The 21,895-nt window shown below is 44.3% G+C and overlaps 1 protein-coding gene across 1 annotated transcript in view; it reads left to right on the forward strand.

The window, feature by feature from the left end:
• The window catches only part of pes (pescadillo), a 28,866-nt gene extending 7,877 nt beyond the window's left edge, over positions 1-20,989 (forward strand). Inside the window, 10 exon segments of the mRNA XM_084323322.1 lie at positions 2,030-2,119; positions 4,737-4,853; positions 5,043-5,120; positions 5,262-5,351; positions 6,255-6,385; positions 9,263-9,388; positions 16,312-16,496; positions 16,690-16,832; positions 17,078-17,245; positions 20,245-20,989. Of these exon segments, the coding sequence (XP_084179448.1) occupies positions 2,030-2,119; positions 4,737-4,853; positions 5,043-5,120; positions 5,262-5,351; positions 6,255-6,385; positions 9,263-9,388; positions 16,312-16,496; positions 16,690-16,832; positions 17,078-17,245; positions 20,245-20,328 (1,212 nt within the window). The 3' untranslated portion in view covers positions 20,329-20,989.
• Positions 20,990-21,895: the final 906 nt, after the last annotated feature.

Raw genomic sequence — 21,895 nt, forward strand, 5'->3', positions numbered from 1 at the left:
ATTTATTCATTATGATCCGTTTGAAAATTTGAAATATAGGCCTCCCTCTTATACAGGCCTCCTCCTAATACAAGCCTGGTACCCGCTACAGTTGAAACAAATACAAGCCGGGGTTACTATTAGAGGAATTACGGTATATCGGTATCGGTTGATATCGGTATAGGCAATTAAGAGTTGGACAATATCGGTATATCTGTATCGGTAAAAAAGCCAATATCGAGCATCCCTAGTTTTAATGAATGCTTTTAGGTGATATCCTCAGGAATACAAATTGGTCAAGATAATTTGTTTTTATGATGTGTTTTTAATTTCCAAATACAAATCTAATCAAATAAAAAAAGCAGTTTTTGCAGTTGAGCTACAGGTGTTGTATATTATACAGCCTTTTCATGCATCTTTATCAAGGGAACCCTTATCCTAATGATTTTTTAAATAATATTATGATGATACGATATGGACCTAGTAGTTGGGTCATCTGTGGCACTTCATTTCTCAATGGATTTGTCATCTAGGAGGGTTAATAAACAAATGTAGCCGGGTGTATTTATATAAAAAAAAAAAAAAAAAAAAAAAAGCGGGGACAATTTGTGAGAGACCAAAATCCAAAATGGCTGCCGTGGAAGTTAACTTTTTAATGGTTTGACCTACAATGATGCACAATACATGGTACCAGCCCCCACTGTCATGTACCAGCCAGCCCCCTCTAAGTCATGTACCAGCCTCCTCCCAGTCATGTATACCAGCCCCTCTCACTCATGTATACCAGCCCCCTCTCAGTCATGTACCAGCCCCCTCTGTCATCTACCAGCCCCCTTTCAGTCATGTACCAGCCAGCCCCCTCTCAGTCATGTACCAGCCCCCTCTCAGTCCTGTATACCAGCCCCCTCTCAGTCATGTACCACAGCCCCCTCTCAGTCATGTACCACAGCCCCCCTCTCAGTCATGTACCACAGCCCCCTCTCAGTCATGTACCACAGCCCCCTCTCAGTCATGTACCACAGCCCCATCTCAGTCATGTACCAGCCCCCTCTCAGTCATGTACCACAGCCCCATCTCAGTCATGTACCAGCCCCCCTCTGTCATGTACCAGCCCCCTCTCAGTCATCTACCAGCCCCCTCAGTCATGTACCACAGCCCCCTCTGTCATGTACCAGCCCCCTCTCAGTCATCTACCAGCCCCCTCTCAGTCATGTACCAGCCCCCTCTGTCATGTACCAGCCCCCCTCTCTGTCATGTACCAGCCCCCCTCTCAGTCATGTACCAGCCCCCTCTCAGTCCTGTATACCAGCCCCCTCTGTCATGTACCAGCCCCCTCTGTCATGTACCACAGCCCCCTCTGTCATGTACCACAGCCCCCTCTGTCATGTACCACAGCCCCCTCTGTCATGTACCACAGCCCCCTCTCAGTCATGTACCACAGCCCCCTCTCAGTCATGTACCACAGCCCCATCTCAGTCATGTACCACAGCCCCCTCAGTCATGTACCACAGCCCCCTCAGTCATGTACCAGCCCCCCTCTCCGTCATGTACCACAGCCCCCTCTCAGTCATGTACCAGCCCCCTCTCAGTCATGTACCACAGCCCCATCTCAGTCATGTACCACAGCCCCCTCTCAGTCATGTACCACAGCCCCCTCTCAGTCATGTACCAGCCCCCCTCTCAGTCATGTACCACAGCCCCATCTCAGTCATGTACCAGCTCCCCTCTCAGTCATGTACCTGCACGACTGGTGGGGGGGTGCTTAGTAAGATATGTGATTGGGCCAGCCCAGTGTCACTCAGTACCTAGTAATGGGCCGGTCGTTGACCAAACTTAAAAAAATATATAAAAAAAAATATATATATATATATTTTTTTATAGTTAAAAATAGTTAGAGGTCCAGACCTCGGTGACCTCATAGCTGGCTATGGCCATGCTCGTAGCAACTACATAATAATGTAATACAAGAATCTAAAGTCGTACATATCCAGAGTATACTTTATTCATCACAAATGTGCAATGTGCTAAATGTTTCTTTCTGTCCCAATAGGTTTTCATCTCCATCAAGGGAATCTATTATCAAGCAGAGGTCCTTGGACAATTAATCACATGGCTGGTGCCCTACCAGTTTGCCCATGACGTAAGTGCAGAATGATGAAACGCATGTTGAGACGTGTTCATGCTGAATACACACCGTCATTATGGTTTATGGTTTTAAAGCCCCACTCCACGATTTCAGTACAGCCCCATAATGGCTTTGTTTATATTAGTCATTTGCTTGGATATATAGATATATAGATATTTTTCTCATGGCATTGTGTGCCTGTGGGCTGTTTGTTCTAAATTCACTGTCACTCACTCATGGACGTTAGAGGGATGGTAGGTTTGTGCCGCATTCTAAATGCTTTTGTTTAGGGATGCCCTGATCGATCGGCCATCGATCGGTATCGGCCAATATTCAGTATAAATATGAGATCGGTGAATTCCGATAATGCTTTATTTTCGCAGATCGTGAAAACCGATCGAAAAACATCCAATTCTCAGCGGAGATCTCACTCGCTGACTTCTCTCTCAAGCACACAGCTGCTGCTGCAGCGCACTGCTCCTCCTCCTCCCCCTGCCCCTCCCAGAGTCATGTCAACAGAGGCTCCTAGTCCTCCGTGAGACCTACGTGAGCTAACGTTAGCTACCTAGCTAACGTTACTGTTTAAACAAAACTACACAGTCAACTATTCACTTTAGTTTAATACATGATGCATTGTCTAACTGGCTAGCTACTGATAGCTCCTGATATCAACAAATGCGCATTTCAGTTTAAGAATGATAGGGATGCCCGTGCCGATCGATCGGCCAGCATGAGACCTCCGTTAGCTAGGTAGCTAACGTTAGCTCACTGTTTTAACGAAACGACCCAGTAAACTAAATAGTTCACTTTATTTTAATACATGATGCATTGTCTAACATCATCTAGCCGGCTAGCAGTAGCTACAGATAGCTCCTGATATCAATGTCTTATAACATAATTGACATTCATTTTTGCAGCTGAACATTGGCTAATTAGCTAATTAGCTATCATGCTTCATGGCCAGGTCTCTCTTGCAAAAGAGATCTTGTATCTCAATGGGACTTCCTGGTTAAATAAAATATTTATGAAAATAACAACACTGCGAAGATGGCAATGCTGAATGTGATTTGACCAAAGCAGCGTATACACACAGACAGTGGAGCTGTTTGCAGATAGCGAGCATTTTGACTTGTTGCGTGGTGGCGATGTCTCGCAGATAATACAACTACAAGTATAATTATATAATATATATAGTTTATAATTTATTTTTTATTTTTTTATATATTTAATTATTTTTCTTTTTTTATAAAAACCAAAATCGGTATCGGCCCGCCACAGTCTAGGTAATTAATGGGAAACACTGCTGGTATGCAGGTATATTTAGACAGATGTGGATACATTTTTGGATAATAGCGTCAGCTAAATGACTAAATGTAAATATATATAAGGTATATACAGTATTATTGTACATGCCTGTCATAGTTATATATGTAGACTATAGTTTGAGGTAGGTAGTTATCATTAGTGCTGCAACGATGAGTCGACGTCGTCGATATTTCGTCGATTTGCATATTCATTCGTATTGGTTTTCCTTGGTTTTTATGGTGTTGAGGGCCAAGTGGTTGTTGGTGATCCAGTATGGATTTGAGAAACTTAAAATTGATGTACCATGTTTTTATTCTGTTGGAGACTGCCGATTTAGTCGACAGGCTCTTTGACTGGAGAGGTCAGTTTGCCGGATGGATGGCGACAAAGTTATTTGAAAGATGAGCAGTCTCCAGTTTGATCAAAGTAGGGTTCTTGATGGCATATTGTTTGTGAGGGTGTAGCGACTATCCTGGTAGGCGCTCGGTTGGGTGCGGGAAATCCTTGTCTTTGATGCGCAATTAGAATAACGTAATGACGAGTCGGTGTCACCTGCTGTGACAGAGCGGCTTTAACCTGCCAGGTAAAAGTGCGCCTGTCCCTTTATGTCTGTCAATTACGGATGCGCTCATCTGGGATCTGATAGCGGATAAGAGGTGAGACGTCAGACGGTGGGGGGTTGGCCTGGTGAGACGTGAGACAGGAGACGTGCGAAGTCATGACGCGGGAGTGAGAGCGGCGAGTTTGAATGTTGTTTACCTGAAAGAAGACGTGCAGCCGATGTGAGGAGCAGGAGAACGTGAACCGGAGTTAGAGAAGTTGAAAACGCGCCAGTAAACGTTACCTAACACGGGATGGATGAGAAACGGGGATAGTCCGGACGTCTACGACCTGGTCATCTTCACCCAACGCGGACTTCGGTGCGGTAAAGTACACGCTGCACTGTTGGTTGCGCTCCTGTTCCGAGGCTGTGACGCAAGCGTCTCCGACTCAAACATTGGGTGAAGTTCCCATTTAATTGAAGTATTTAACATACCGGTAATACATGGTTGATGAGCCAAACAATAGTTTCTGATTAAATGCTGTTAATAAAAGTGAAAACGAGCGAGGGTAAGTGCGTGCGGTAAAAACCGTGAGACCTCTCCGTCACCCATACCTTGATACCTTGATTGCAATAGCCTACACCTGTGCCTTTATTCAAAACCCATGCACTCCGCGCTGCCACCCAGTGATGAACTTAACAACTACAGAATTAACACAACACTTTTTGTATTTATTCCACTTAAAGAAGCGTTAAACTCCTTCTCCTTTGTCCTCGCTCCTCCAGCACCCGACAGATGTGGACTACAGAGTCATGGCCACGTTCACAGAGCTGTACACCACCCTCCTGGGCTTCATCAACTTCCGCCTCTACCAGTCCCTCAACCTGATTTACCCACCAAAGGTAAGAGCATACCCGGATCCCGGAGGCGTCACAGGGCCCTGCCCGCCGTCTCACTGCCGTCACTTTAACCTTCCTGCTTGTTTTGTTTCTAATGTGTCCGTGAACATTCTGGTTTGCGCGTAGAGATTTCTGTCCACTTGACGTCCCGAGTTCCTCTGTTGTTTGTGTTAACGCCACCCTTCTCTCTAGCTGGACAGCAAAGCCTTGTTGGATGTGAAGGCAGACGAAGAGGATGACTTCGCCATGGACTCAGAAAGCTACTTGGAGGTGAGGCTGCCTGCGATTTATCTCCAGTCCAAAGACATGGATAGATTTAGTATATGTAGATGCTGACCTTTCACCCCCATTAGTAAGACGAATATAGAAAAGTCTCGTTGTTTATTTTATTCTCTTCCGGTTTTGTTGCAGAAACTGTCTGCCCTGAGCGCCAGTCTGGCACGGGTTGTGGCTACAGCCGAGGAGGAGGAGAATGAGCTGGACCAGTTCCCTGTGGAAGGGGTAAGCAGATTGTCTGTTAACGCCTCGGTTGCTAAGGATCGTGTCACATGCATAACGCCATTCGGTGGATCCTTTTTTATACAAGGCACCTTGCAGTACCACAATAGTGTATATTTGAGTATATAACGACCTGGAATTGAACCTCCAACCCCTGGCAATGTTCGTGTCATGCTATGCCCATGCAGCTTTACAGGGCCATATGTCGTAACAAATGCATTCTGTTTCGTTCGTATGCACTGATGTTTGTTGTTTGAAGAGGATGAAACGACAGTAGCTGATAAACTAATTGGCCTCAAAAGGCATAACTGAGAGGTCAAGTGTCTCAGGATTAATGCCATTAGAGGTGTTAGACCTGGGATCACACCTCCATTGTTGGTTGCTAGGGTGAGGTGCTTCTTTTTGTCCCACTGGCATAAATGAGCTCCGTTTTCTTCCCGTGTTCATTTTAGGTAAACTCATTTTAATGAGTGGATTGGCTAATTGGAGGAAAAGCTTTACTATGTTCTTTAGTAGCACCCTCTTGTTGTTTCTTGCACTTCATTATCACTAAGCTACGTACTTACTAGTGATGTAGAAATGTTCACTTATTGCATTACTGTAAGTCACGTCAAGTCCTCTATATGCATAGCAGTGTTTCCCCTTAGGTATTTATTTATTTATTTATTTTAGATGTGAAGCACCTCATTGACTGGCAACGTCACTAACTCACTCAGTAACGTTCATTCAATCGTTCGCTCAGTCACACACAGCCACTCTGCCCCTAGTGGTGGCTCACAGGCATGACGATGCCCACGATGAATGCTTCGCATCTATGACGTTGTTTGTTCTTGTTATTAATGTGATGAAGCCAAAATCCAAGCTCTTCGCATTAAAGTTCTGTGTTTTAAAACCTCCTCTCTTCAGGAGGACACGGAGAAGCTGGAGGCCAAAGAGAAGGAGCAGAAGCAGCAGGAAGCCCAGAAGACGGTCTTTGAGGGACTCAAGTTCTTCCTCAACAGGGAGGTTCCCAGAGAGTCGCTGGCTTTTGTCCTCAGGTGCGTGTGTTTGCTTCTATGAGACAAACTCAACCTATTGACCTATTTCAAAGCCTGCCCTCTTTTCTTCATCCTCCAATCACAACCGTTGCTTTGCTCGGACAAACTTTGTATGTGAAGTTGGATAATGGAACACATTGATGTCACAGCAGAACCAAAGGAAACATCCATATCACATTTACATTTAAATCAGGCCTTTTGATTGATTACATACTTGGATTCATACATCATGATCAGGGGACGATACGAGTAACTCACAAAAGTTATCTTTTTTAAATTTAAAATGAACGCATCTCCTGAACCATAAGTCATACAGTAAATTCTGCGGGAGATGCAGCTCCTTGTGGACACATTCACCATAATGACCTAGGAAGTCCGCATGTTGGATTTTCCACCATTTTTCTGGCTGTGTGGCATCTAGGGTCCAACATCTTTTTTTTAATTAATTATTTAGAAAGTTTACGGTTACATGCACTACATTACTTGGTCAAAGGTTTGTCCGATTTGCACCAAACTTGACGGATATGTTGTCCTTTTAAAGGGATAGTCCACATTTTTCTAGTTTTGAACTGGAAATCCTTTCAGTCCATCCAGAAAAGCATAAAATGTTAGCATTTGTTAGAGTTGCTAGTGGAAGTGAATGGGGTCATGAAGCGTGTCTCTGAAAAAGGCCCTGCTTCATGCCCTCTTTGACTTCCACTGGTATTGTTAACATTTCTGCATCCGTTGTCTCAAAAACCAAAAACTTAACCTCAAGTGGGATTTTTTTGTGTATGAACTGAGAGGACTCTGTTTGCCAGATCAAAATGAGTCTTAAAAATGTAAACTATACTACCGGTATATTATTATTACTATACTTTATTATAGTGCTGTATATATACATTTATATATTTACCATATATCTGTCTGAATATACCTGCATATAACTATCTATGATAGCATGTACAATAATGCTGTATATACCATATATATATATATATATATATATATATATTAGTGCTGTCAATCGATTAAAATATTTAACTCGATTAATCGCATGATTGTCCATAGTTAACTCGCGATTAATCGCAAATTAATGGCATTTTTTTTTTTTTTTTTTTTTTTTACATTAACACTTTGACTGCCCAAGCTTAATTCCTTTTTACCCCCTTGAATGCCCAAGGCCACTTCAATGTTAACGTTAATATCGCCTAATCTATGTTTTAAATTATGGCTATGTGTCTAATCTGCCCGTCGCATTATCAATGACCTGTTTCCAGTCAACATTGTTTTTTTTATCGGTTCATTTCCGTTTCATAGCATTTATATATATATAATATACAGGACCCCAGAATATTATGGATGTCGGTAAAGGGATTTATCAAGGATTTTACCGGGGTCTTTTCCTCGAAAATACGCAAAAATCGTTGTTCAAAACTGGCAGAGATGGAAACGCTTTACTCTACGTTATTTTCCTCTTTACAATACAACTACTCGGCTCGATTGGAATCTCAAATTACTGTGTTAAAAAAAGAGATTAATGCCACTTTAAAACAACAATCTGAAGTTCAAATACGTAGCACAAGACAGTATTACTTTCATGGATCTAAACCAAGTCACCTACTAGCTATGCAGATACGAGCCAATGCAAAATTTGCAGATATCCCTACTATTAAGGCACAGCAAGGATTTGTTAAATACAGACCCTACAAAAATCAACGAGACTTTCAAAAAGTTTTACTCCAACTTGTACAAATCAGAAATGGCCTTCAATCAAAACAAAATGGACATATATCTTAATCAAATTAACCTTCCTAAACTATCAGAGGATGACGCTAAACAGCTAGAAACACCCATCACACTAGATTAACTTAGGGAGGCCATATCTGTAATGCAAAGTGGTAAGGCTCCTGGAAGGGACGGTATCTCACCAGAAATGTACCTATCATGCTGGGATGTAATAGGACCCCTATTACTTAATATGATTTTAGACTATTAAGGAGGGGAATTTCCATAAGATTGACAATATTGCACTCATAACAGTCCTCCTTAAAAAAGACGAAGACCCCACCGATTGCGGTAGTTATAGACCCTTGAGCCTCCTCGGAACCGATATCAAGCTGTATTCCAAGGTATTAGCCATCAGACTTCAAAAGCATATGACGTCTTTGGTTCATCCTGATCAGACTGGCTTCATAAGAGGCCGCTTGATCACGGATAATATAAGACGGATATTACACGTGTTAGATGCCAGCAAGGATGACACCCCACCTACTGTATATCGATGTTGTCCCTGGATGCGATGAAAGCCTTTGATAGGTTGGAATGGTCTTATTTATGGGCAGTACTAGAAAGGATGGGATTAGGAAAAGGATTCATTGATATGATTAAAGTATTATACAAAGACCCATCGGCCATGATTACAACAGGTATAATCACCTCCGAAATCTTTCCGGTATCGCGCTCTGCCAGACAGGGTTGCCCTCTTAGTCCCGGACTATTCGCTTTATCACTAGAGCCTTTAGCACAATATATAAGACAATCCCAATCCATAGAACCAATAGAAATCAAGGGCAGGGGAGCTCCCGTAGCTCACCGCATATCTCGGCGCTATTTCTGCGTCGTGGAAAACCGTGCTCGTCACGGATCTGGGGGACACGAGTTCGATTCCCGGACCCGCCGTCATTTCTCAGAATGTCTTCGCCTGCTCTACATCCCATTTCATCCTGTTTCTGTCGGTCATGCTTGACCAGAAAAGCGATAAACGCTAAAAAATAAAGTAAAAAAAAAAATCCACCTGACCGCCATATCTGCCCATCTTAACACGTTTACTGATGTGTAATCTCCTGATTTGAAGGAGATTGTTAATCATCTCTGTTTCTACTGCTATCTTATCAGGTGTTTTGGTGCTGAGGTGTCCTGGGACACATCTGTTTGCATTGGTGCCACATACGATGTGACCGATGAGACCATCACTCATCAGATTGTGGACAGACCCAACGTAGACCAGCAGTACATCAACAGGTAAAGGGAATATCGCAGGACTACGGTCAGACCTTCTCACTAATCGACCTCAGAAAGTTTCTGTTAACACTTTCAGTGCCGGCCATTAACATGGTAAAGCATGGTTAAATGCCAGCACCCACTTCAATGATAGCGTTGTGAATGCATAATCTCTGTCTTAAATTATGGCTATGTGTCTAATCTGCCTGTCGCTTATCAATGACTTGTTTTCAGTCAAGATTGTCAAAACTGATTGTTGTTTAATCGGTTCATTTCCGTTTTATAGCATTTTGAAAAGCCCTCGTTTTCAAGGAAAATATAAAGATTCTGTGATAAAAGGCATTTACTGGAATATTCTGGCATACACAAACACGTTGTCATTTTTCGGCCTATTTATGAATCGTTTTCAAATAAACTAGATTATCGATAGTATATGTGTACTTATGCACGCTATAGAGGCGGGCTGAAATATCTATTCTCATTTCCTGATCGCGCACACACAGAAACACACGCATAGGGCAAACGCTTATATCTCTGTGAAAATAGCTCTGATTATCCTAAGACTGGTAAAATAAATTCCTTACCTGAGATCAGATGTTATCCAAAAAGATTATTCCAATTCCTGATTGCCATTCCAAATATCGATCACGCTTATTGATTAGTGTTGGGTACTGTAAATACATAATCCACGCATTTTCCGGGCCGGCGAACACAATGGATTCTTCAGTTGGCTTGAGGGAAAAATAAAATGAGGAAACTGGCCACCCCCCTTCGTCAGTGTAAAGTAATGGGGTGCAGTTACACAGGGAGAGACGATAGGGGGCGGTATCTTCCCAATTGAGCTCAGAGAGAGTCTGCAACACTAGCGTGAGGCTCGATTGATGAAATATGAATTAAAATCGCCAAAAAAAAAAAACGACAAACAAGCGCTATATAGCGTTGGGGCACTCAAAGGTCGGCATGAACTAACGACAAAACACGTCCGTGGCACTCAATGTGTTAATGGGACCTTTTCTGAGGAGACTATTCTAAATATAGGTGCTCCTCAAGGTTGTGTCCTATCACCAATATTATTTTCTATCTATACCAATGAAATGCAACTTTGAGATTCTACTGTTCAGTTATACAGATATGCCGATGACATGGCAATGATGGCATTGATCGGGATACTGCAGGGTGACGCCAAGAATGAAGAATTCTATTTTAATCATATTGGTGAGCTGATCAACTGGTGTTCAGACAGCACAGTGGTCATTAATACTAGCAAAACCAAAGAGCTAACTATCACTGCAGCAGTAGTCTGCTCCACCAAAGCCAACCAGTTACAATAAACGGTCTGTAGGAAATGTAACGTATTTCTCTGCTGTGAGCGTTTCCAGGGTTAGTTTAACGGGAACAGCTTAGTTCATGTTAGCAGCTAACGTTAGTTTATGTTTTTAGGTTAGTTAACGTTAGCAGCTAACGTTAGTTTATGTTTTTTAGGTTTGTTAATGTTAGCAGCTAACGTTAGTTTATGTTTTTTAGTTTAGTTAATGTTAGCAGCTAACGTTAGTTTATGTTTTTTAGGTTAGGTAATTAACGTTAGCAGCTAACGTTAGTTTATGTTTTTAGGTTAGTTAATGTTAGCAGCTAACGTTAGTTTGTTTTTTAGTTAATGTTAGCAGCTAACGTTAGTTTATGTTTTTTAGTTTAGTTAATGTTAGCAGCTAACGTTTGTTTATGTTTTTTAGTTTAGTTAATGTTAGCAGCTAACGTTAGTTTATGTTTTTAGGTTAGTTCATGTTAGCAGCTAACGTTAGTTAATGTTTTTACCGTGACTTGGGCATACAGGAATGGTGAGGATGCCATTGCTCGCAGAGTTCTCACTGCACATAGAAACAGTGAAACTCCGGGCTCGGTTGAATAGCTAGATGTTATAGCTTCTAAACTTGAAGGTCCGCGCCAGTCTGTGTACATTATGAAATGACAATTGCGTGTCATTTTCTACCTTCTCTCAAGGTACTGAAATGTGGCACCGAATTGATCTAACGTGAATCTTTAGTACCGACGTAATTCAGTATGTACCCCCAACCCGACAAGCTTCCACCTGGAAGGCACTATAGAGTTCCCAGAGCCTCAAAAAACATATTTAAGAAGTCGTTCATTCGGGCGGTTAAGTGGCGCAGTGGGCAAGGCGCTCGCCACTAACGCAGGAGATGCTGGGTTCGAGCCCAGCTCTCGGCGTTGCTTCCGGCTTGGCTGGTCGTTCATACTAATACAATTGGCAGTATTAGTATTAGCAGAAATGTAACGCTTCCTCCCTGTCAAATATCTAGATCTCTTATGTCTATTTCAGTGCCCCTTTGTGGACCAAGTAACAGTTTAATTACTGGCCGTTTGATGTTGGGAACTTTCAGCATAGTGTTCCGTTTCCCCTCTTCGCTCGGCCCTCCCTGTGGCACGGTCTCACCCTGACAATGCCCCCTTTCAGAGTGCTGCTTCCTGCTCCCTCGCTGCACATGAACCCTGTTATTCATGGTTTCCTGGGGGCAGGGGTGGAAGAGGGTGGATGGATGCAGAGCAGTGTTTGGCAGACCCTCTTTTCTCTTTATTCCTTCCCTATTCTGCCTTTTCAGAGAGTCAACATGCCTCCACGCTGGCCTATTAACCCCCTCAGACATTCTTCCCTTTGGCTGGGATCAAAGGGAAACATCCCCAGCTTGCGTCTTCAATGTCGCGTTGCAGCGATTTCATATTTGCGCAATATAGTTGCTAACCTGTGTAATATCGGATACACTTAGTGCCTAACCTAGAACCTGCCTTTACTGCTCTCGGGGAACAAAATAGCCACACGCCAAGCGCCATTGGCTTGTAGATTTAATGTTTGGCGACTAGAAATTAAGGTCTGCCCGCCACCTGGCGGCTAACAAAATCCACTGCATCAGCGGGAGCTTGGTGCTGGATTTTGCAAGAAGCATGCAGCTGCAGAGCCACAGAGCAGCAGTGTTTTCAGCGCCCCCCACCCAACAGCTGAATTGCCAATGGCTGAATTAGAGTACTGCACTGTGCGGGCACAGCTGGTGGGTTCTGTGGCTCTGCAGCTGGATGCTTCTAGCGAAATCCAGCACCAAGCTCCCGCTGACAACATCGTTGTCATTATTAGACCTGCTTGGTGAAGCAACGATGAAACAAATGTAATGATTGTTTTGTTCATCGCATAGGCTATTTAATTTTAGCCTATTTTAATACAATTCAAATAATCAAATTGTGCTTAGAGGGAATTATTTTCACCGGACATTATGACCGAAGAGATTTAAATGTTTGGACTTCACTTCAACAGACTTCAACTTTTTTCTCACAACGGGTCAAGTACATCTAACATGCTTTGCACCGTCGCCATTCCTTTATGCCCACATCGCCCGAAATTAACGTTACGTTATCGGAGGCAGAGCAGAGCCATAGAGAACAGCACACAGTGTGGACTGAGGAAAGGGAAATGGGGGGGGGGGGGGGGGGAAAGACGATGAAGTCAGTCAGGAGTATATTATAGTAAACTGAGGATTACTGAGGATGGACAGATAATGTTGATATTCAAATATAAAAAAGTTTCGAGAGGAGTGGAAGTTTGAAGACAGACTAGACTACAATATGATGCGGGGGTGGTGAGTTGAAACAGTGTGTGTGATTGATTGATTGAAAAGTTTATTAACAGATTGCAGAATGGGTACAGTACAGCTCAATACATACAATTGTTGCAGATGCAGACCAGAGAAAGACTTGTCTTGTTTACATCAGGGTCCCCCATTTTCAATTCATAACATAATATGATGTGTCCCGACCCCACTTCTATGTTTCAATAAATTATTTGCATTTAAAACTATTAACACTGACTCATTCCTTCAGTCTACTCAAAATTATGCTAATATTCCTTATGTTGTTTATGATATTAATTGAAAATAGCATATGAGAGTATTATAGTAATAATAACACATGGCGATATACTAAAAAGCTATTTATAATTTTTGGCTGGTAAAAATTCTGCCTGGCTGGTAGTTTTTAAAATCTACCAGCCAAATGGCTGGTAAGTCAAAAAGGTAAGTTTGTTCCCTGACTGCTCTACTAGAAAATCCAATTACCGGTAACCTTAACACTTTGGTTGCCTTGGGTTAAATTAATGATATACCATAGGTTGCCGGCTCTATTTGTCTATGGAGAAGTACCCCTTCTTTGCATGGCTATAACTTTTTAAATTCTATTGCTACATTGCCATTATTAGGGCCCATTCAAAGTCCTATATGTATTGTTCATTGTGTAGCAACGTTAAACTTTTTCATTCACATATTCATAGTAAAGTATGGTCTAATGTATAAGTATGTTTTCATCTCTTTCTGCAGCTTTCTCCAGAACGTGATCTATAGCCCCAAATGCATTATATTGATGATGCAATACAGTTTTATGGCAATCAGCGCGATATAAAAAATTCCAACTAGACGTACTTCTAGAAGTTACTACACGTCATCTGATGTTGACCGGATGGGCTAGGGGGCGTTTATAATTCCGTGGGCAGCGTTATACCAATCATCTAATGTGGGTCAAATGTTGATAATAGCAGTTAGTATCGAAGACGGTAACGTTACACGCTGAAACTCACCCCAGTCTCCGCGCGCCGTTGGGCGATCATCGTCGAGTTGAAATCTTATCATTATGGGATGTAAATTTACCCGGTCCATCTCCAGCTTGTATAATGGTATATACGTCCAAATCATGTTGTTTATCGAGTTATTGGCAATCGATCACTGTGTAGTGTGACGAGCCAGAGTCGCGGGACCTATAGCGAGCGCCGGAAGTACTACGGTCGTCTAGGACAACCTCTATTCAACATCCTGTTTGGCGAATGCGCCGATCGGCCACCAGATGGCGCTCCTGAACCGCCAGAGAGCTCAGTGGGTCCTGCTGGTGGATCTCAGGCCAGCGGAGGGGACATATGAATCCGATCGCAGATTTTTGAAATATTGATATAAGGACGCTGTACAGCGTCCCCCGGCAACTTGAGCATGGCCAGCAATGACGTGAAAAGACGTTTCATGGCAGTCAAAGTGTTAAACTGGTCTTAATGCTGGTAAAACAAAATCCATGCTGTTTTCTCAGAAATATTATTCATGAAGATGTGCACATCTCTAGTGGCATTGAGAGAATCACTGAATATAAATATCCTGGCATATGGCTTGATGATATATTTATATTTAAATTCCATGTCGACAACCTTGCCTCCAAGTTGTGAAAGAAAATTGGCTTCCTCTACTGAAACGGAACAAGATTTCCTCTGATTAGTAGGAAGAGAGTTGTCGAAGCAGTGTTTTTTTATATCTTTGACTAGGGTGATGTAATTTATAAGCATGCTGCGGCTTCAACTCTTAAACCCCTGGACTCTGTTTATCACCCTGCCCTCAGATTCATTACTGGTGGTGATGGATATACTCACCATTGCATCCCTTTTTTTTTTTTTTATCCACTTTTTCTCCCATTTTCTATATTTTCTCCCATCCCAATTTCGTATCATCCAATTCAACCCTCCCCTGTCACAAACGCTGTTTCTTGCCTCCCACAAGCCGGCTGCAATGTGGACTAAGTCATACATAGCACAAGTCCCCTCCGGTACTTGAGGTAACAGCAGTCGCATCTTTTCACCTGCGCAGCTCGATCTCTCAGTGGCGAGGAGTAACGCGTGGGAGGCTCACGCTGCCCCTGACACTTCTCGCACCAACCGACCTGTAGGAGTCGCTGTCCACAACGCCCGATCCCCACCCATCAGTTTCCCACCCCCTAATACGGCCAATGTGTATTAGTACGGACGACCAGCTAAACTGAAAGCAAATGTGGAGCGCTGGGCTCGAACAGGCGAGCCCAGCGTCTCCAGATTTCGTGGCGAGCGCCTTGCCCACTACGCCACGTAGCCGCCTTCACCATTGCATCCTTTATGATAAGGTTGAGCTAGCCACCTCCATATTGTTTGTCCTCGTTCCTTCTTGACATGTGATTTGAAATGCTGCAATTGATGCATGTATGTTTATTTTGTATGTAACTCGTCGCTGTAAATGAGGGAAACCTCAGTGCCTCACAAGTATCATAAAGGTTTAAAATTAAATTGAATGAAAAACGTGTTATTGTCATAACTAGTTCTTGGCATAGCCGGCGTTGATGATCATAACTGTGGTCTTGGCAGGTACTACATCCAACCTCAGTGGGTGTTGATGATCATAATTGTGGTCTTGGCAGGTACTACATCCAACCTCAGTGGGTGTTGATGATCATAATTGTGGTCTTGGCAGGTACTACATCCAACCTCAGTGGGTGTTGATGATCATAATTGTGGTCTTGGCAGGTACTACATCCAGCCTCAGTGGGTGTTGATGATCATAATTGTGGTCTTGGCAGGTACTACATCCAGCCTCAGTGGGTGTTGATGATCATAATTGTGGTCTTGGCAGGTACTACATCCAGCCTCAGTGGGTGTTGATGATCATGATTGTGGTCTTGGCAGGTACTACATCCAGCCTCAGTGGGTGTTGATGATCATGATTGTGGTCTTGGCAGGTACTACATCCAGCCTCAGTGGGTGTTGATGATCATAATTGTGGTCTTGGCAGGTACTACATCCAGCCTCAGTGGGTGTTGATGATCATAATTGTGGTCTTGGCAGGTACTACATCCAGCCTCAGTGGGTGTTGATGATCATGATTGTGGTCTTGGCAGGTACTACATCCAGCCTCAGTGGGTGTTGATGATCATGATTGTGGTCTTGGCAGGTACTACATCCAGCCTCAGTGGGTGTTGATGATCATAATTGTGGTCTTGGCAGGTACTACATCCAGCCTCAGTGGGTGTTGATGATCATGATTGTGGTCTTGGCAGGTACTACATCCAACCTCAGTGGGTGTTGATGATCATGATTGTGGTCTTGGCAGGTACTACATCCAGCCTCAGTGGGTGTTCGACTCAATCAACGCTAAGCTGCGGCTGCCGGTGGAGGACTACTTCCTGGGAGTGTCTCTGCCGCCCCACCTGTCTCCCTTCGTGGAGGAGAAGGACGGAGACTACATGCCCCCGGAGAAGCTGAAGCTCATGGCCCTGCAGCGGGGAGAGAAGCCTGGTGAGAATGCAGACAATTGACGTTTTGCTCTTATGTCACGCTACAGTTGAAGGAATCCCAACCTGAGCAAAAGGGCCGCTGTGTGAATATGGTCAATTACACTGCAGCGTCTCTGGAAACGTTATCTGCAGTCGTTGTGTATATAAATGAAATGCATTGTAAGAACCGGAAGATTTTTCTGCTTGTATTACAGTACAAGAAGAGGAGGAGGATGACGATGATGACGAGGAGGAGGAGGAGGAGGAGGATGAAGAAGAGGAGGAGGAGGAAGATGAGGAGGAGGAGGCAGATGAGAAGAATCTGAAGAAGATGGAAGAGCAGAGATCCAAGGGCAAAGTGAGTGAAATACCTTCTGTATCATCGTCTAAATTATCCACCAAAAGGCCTAAAACCTGTTGCTTACAGAGCTATATTTTGTGTTTTTGGTTTTAAGTGTATTTGTTGCGTACCCCACTCCCCACAACCCTCTGGTTTGATTTTAACCTTGGAGATTATGAAACACTTTGTGCCTCCTCTGTATTAAAAAAAAAAAAAAAAAAGGCGCCAAATGAATAAGGATTTGCTTACTATGTTCCATCCAGGCTCTCCCAGTGAAGGTGACTCCTGGGAAGGCAAGGGCTGAGAACCGGGGTCGCTTGGAGCAGGAGGAGAAGGCGGAGGAGAAGCGCCTGGCCATCATGATGATGAAGAAGAGGGAGAAATACCTTTATGACAAGATCATGTTCGGAAAGAAGAGAACTGTCCGCGAGGTGAGTTTATGTTTGCAACTGAGCGAACGCCAGGGCAAGACAGTCTGGGGGGTTGATCAGTTCAACAGTGGCTCAGGAGGTAGAGCGGTCATCTGGTGGTCGGAAGGTTCCCAGTTTGATTCCCGCTCCTCCCGGGCATGTGTCCTTGAGCAAGACACTTAACCCCTAATTAAGATAAGATATTCCTTTATTGATCCCCTTGGGGAAATTCAGGCATCATAGCAGCATGGGGGAGGGGGGGGGGTACAGGTAGTAAAACAACAACACAGTGTACAGGTAGTAAAAACAACACAGGCAGTGTAAACAATTTGGTCAATATGGTCAATATAATTTACTATCTGACTAGCTGAAGAAATATTCACATTATTCACAGTGTCACATAAGGTGCAGTATGCATAAGGTAGTGTTATAATTTACTATCTACTGAGTATACATTATTCACAGTATCACGGTATCCACTGAAATATACAGTTATGCACAGTATCACAGTATCCACATAAGGTGCAGTAAGCCTAAGGTAGTGTAGGTTGTCCTCCTTGGGTTCCTATAAATCCCAGGTCAATGTCTGGTAGCAGTCGCTGTCGCTGCCCCCTGTTGTGGAGCCTGGAGGCTGCTAGTCGCTGCCCACTGTTGTGGAGCCTGATGGCCGCTGGTATAAAGGACTGTCCGAGGCGGTTAGTTGAGTGTCGTGGGGGAATGAGTCTGTGGCTGAACGAGCTTCTCATCTTGACTAGCTCGTCGTAGAGGGGGTGGTAGGGGTTCTCCATGATGGCAGCCAGCTTCCTTATCATCCCCCTCTCTGCCATCACCTCAAGTCTAGGTAGCTCAACTCCCACCATGTAGCTAGCCTTCCTCATCAGCTTGTTGAGCTTGTTGGTGTCCCTTGAGTTGATGTGGCCTCCCCAGCATGCCACAGCATAGAAGAGGATGCTGGCCACAACAGACTGGTAAAAAGACTGCAGCAGTCTGTTGCACACATTGAAGGACCTGAGTCTCCTCAGGAAGAACAGCCTGCTCTGTCCCTTCCTGTAGAGGGCCTCTGTGTTATCCGACCAGTCCAGTTTATTGTTCAGGTGTACCCCAAGGAACTTGTATGAGTCCACCATCTCCACATCCACCCCTCGGATGGAGATGGGAATCGGGGGGGGCCTCTTCTTGCCCCTCCGGAAGTCCACCACCAGCTCCTTGGTCTTACTGGTGTTGAGTTGGAGGTGGTTGCTGTCGCTCCACCCCACGAAGCTCTCCACCAGGGCTCTGTACTCCTCCTCATCATCGTCGGTGATGTAGCTTACGATGGAGGAGTCGTCTGAGAACTTCTGCAGGTGACACCCGCTTGAGTTGCGGCAGAAGTCTGAGGTGTAGAGGGTGAAGAGGAAGGGTGACAGCACAGTTCCTTGGGGGGCGCCGGTGTTGCTCACCAGTACGTCAGACTGACTGTCCTTTAGTCTGACGTACTGTGGCCTCTCAGTGAGATAGTCCTTGATCCAGGCCACCAAGCTGTGCTCCAGCTGCATCGCGGAGAGCTTCTCCGCTAGCAGTGACGGCTGGATGGTGTTGAAGGCGCTGGAGAAATCAAAGAACATAATCCTCACTGAGCTGCGCGGCTTCTCCAGGTGCGTGTACGCTCTGTGGAGCATGTAGATGATGGCATCCTCCACCCCGATGTTTGCCTGGTATGCAAACTGCAGGGGGTCGAGGGAGTCACGCACCAGGGGCTTGAGGTGTTGCAGGACCAGTCTCTCAAACGTCTTCATGACGTGTGACGTCAGAGCGACTGGCCTGTAGTCGTTGAGGGTGCTGGGACGTCCCTTCTTGGGCACCGGGACAATGCAGGAGGTCTTCCAGAGCTGGGGCACCCTCTCCAGCCTCAGGGAGAGGTTGAAAATATGCTGGAGCGGTGCTGCCAGCTGCTCCGCACATACTTTGAGCACCCTGGGATTGGTGTTGTCCAGTCCTCTGGCCTTGTTTATACTAATCCTGGAGAGCTGCCTACTGACCTGACTGCTTGTGATCGTCAGGGTTGGGGGTGGTAGGCAGCCTGTTGATGTTGGCGGTGGGGTGCTGATGGGTGTGGGGGGTGGGGGGGCTGCTTTGTAGGTGTGATCTGGTGCTGGTGTCGATGGGTGGGGGGAGGGGTGTGGGGAGGCCACTCTGGTCAAAGCGGTTGAAAAACGAGTTGAACTCGTTTGCACGCTCTGGCGGGCCCTCAACGGCTGTGCCCTGCTGTTTGAAACCAGTGATCTTCCTGACCCCCGCCCACACCTCCCTGGTGTTGTTGGCCTGTAGTCTGCCCTCCAGCCTGTCCTTGTAGCTGACCTTGGCTGCCCTTAGCTCTTTTTTGAGCTCCCTTTGGACAGCCCTGGCCTGCTCAGTGTCCCCTGCCATGAAGGCCCTCTTTTTCCTGTTTAGCAGGTGTTTAATGTCCTTGCTAATCCAAGGCTAATTGCTCCCGATGTTGCAGGTTGGCACTATATAAATGCACCTTTTACCATTTTTGGGGAAAGATTATGAGCACATCTGTGGCATCACAATAACGGCTACAATTATGCTGAAAGGCGTAGTTCACATTTTTAAGAATCTTATCTGATTTATTGCAAAATTGGAGTCTTTCCAGTCAGAAAAGCTATTGCTCCAGGGCTTGGGTTTTTGCGATATTAGGAGCAGAAAATACTAGCAACTGTTAGCAAAATCTCTCAAACGTCTCTCTTCATACCCTCATTGACTTGGACTTATTGTAGGCGACATACCGGTCATGACGGTACATGGGAAACGACAGTCGCTGTATACTTAACCTTGGACCCTTTAATCGATTTTCTATACCTGGCTTTGTGCTTTGGGATAATGGTTAACAGTGTTTCTCTGTATGGAAAGCTCCCGTGCTAAATGATGGCCCTCAGGCAACCTTTTAGCAGACGGGTGACTTCACTTTGACTGGTGTTAAACAGCAAGTTATTTTCCCTCCCCAACTGTTCATTAACTCAATCCACTCACTCCCACAGGCAAACAAGCTGACGGCCAAGAGGAAAGCGCACGACGAGGCCAGCAAGGCGGAGAAGAAGCAGAAAAAGACCAAGAAACAATAGTCATTCGAGATATTCTGCAAAGACTGACTTTGTTAATGTATGTGAATGCATACGTTTATGGATGAGATCTCATGAAGCTCATGAGTGTATTATAAGGCATAGGGGCATAGGGGCTGGCCGATATCGTATCCTGATATTGAGAAGGATCTTTTTCGATAACCATGTCACAATATCTGAAATGTTGAGTAATCCATTCGATGTTAGTCATATTGGACTGCGCGGTAATGGGACGTGTGATACAGTATCAAACTGAAGGTTTTAATTAATGCTCTCAAATATTTCAGAAATCATTTTGTGTAAATGTCATTTAATATTGACTTTCTATCATTAATTTAGGCAATATAACTGTTAATCACAACATAAGAAATCCCACAATATGATCAGACGGATGGATTATAGATATCTATATATTGCCCAGCCCTAATAAGGCAGCGGGTCTCATGGAGCATGACATGATCCTGTCATGTGTGTTTTCTGGCTAACTAGCTGGATGAGAAATGCAATTTGCTTTGTTTTGATGTGACGTGTGTGAGAATGTCTGCCTCTGGTTTGTATGGACCCTGACATGTTTGGTTCCTAAGATATGTCCTCCAATTTACTTTTGTTTTAAATTTGTATACTTAAACAATGGCCTGTATTCTACAGTAAAATATTTCTTTGAGACATTGTTATGACTGTTACTTGTGATCTTGCAAAAAGAATATTTGACCGATACATTTAGTTTTAGTTTTTGCCTTAAGATTTTAAGAAGCATTAAAGTTCAGAATATCTCTCTTATTATGATTAAAGATGTGAACATATGAAAGAACAGCAGCCATTTAACATCAGTCGCTCCACCCACCTGTCCCAAACATCCTTGATGGCAGCCAGCTTATCATTTCTCCAGTGGGCAGGGCGTGTATCCATGTTGTCAAAACGGATGACTCTTGAGATGACATGAAACTGCCCTAAGCTCATAGTTTCCCGGAATATAGGCCTCCCGGATTCTGCATCCCACAGACTCATCGTAGCTTCATTGTTTGACTGATATACTCATGCCAGAATCAACAGACTCATGATGTAGGCTTGCATGAGGGCTGCCTGGTCCAATTATTCCCACTTGTCTCCAAACACACCTCAGGCCCCCCTTTAGGCTCCTCACCCTCGGGGGGCCTCCCCCAACCCAAAATGTTGGTGTTTTCCTTAACTGTTGATAGCCTGGAAGCTATAAGCATCTTATCTAATGACTATTTATAAACAATCTAGGATTTACTAAAGGCTATCTTGTTTAAATGACATAAATAAACCAGCCTACTTATTATTAATTGCTTGCTCTTTTACCACAGTGTGCCATATGGCGGTTTAGCCAGGCTGAATAATGTAGTGATGCTGGCTGGGTTTCTCTGCACTGAAGATGGATATCCTCTCACAGCTGGTAGAGGCACCAGAAACACAGTCCAAGAGTGAAAAATGACCCCACAGGTTTTAAGAGTGCATAACCTGACGGCGGATAGAGTCTGAGGTCACTACGGTGTCAACGTGTGAGGGAACAGATCTGCGGCACGGCCGGTGGGCGGTGATGACGAAG

This window comes from Notolepis coatsorum, assembly GCF_963971535.1.
Source record: "Notolepis coatsorum genome assembly, chromosome: 10".
Classification (NCBI taxonomy): domain Eukaryota; kingdom Metazoa; phylum Chordata; class Actinopteri; order Aulopiformes; family Paralepididae; genus Notolepis; species Notolepis coatsorum.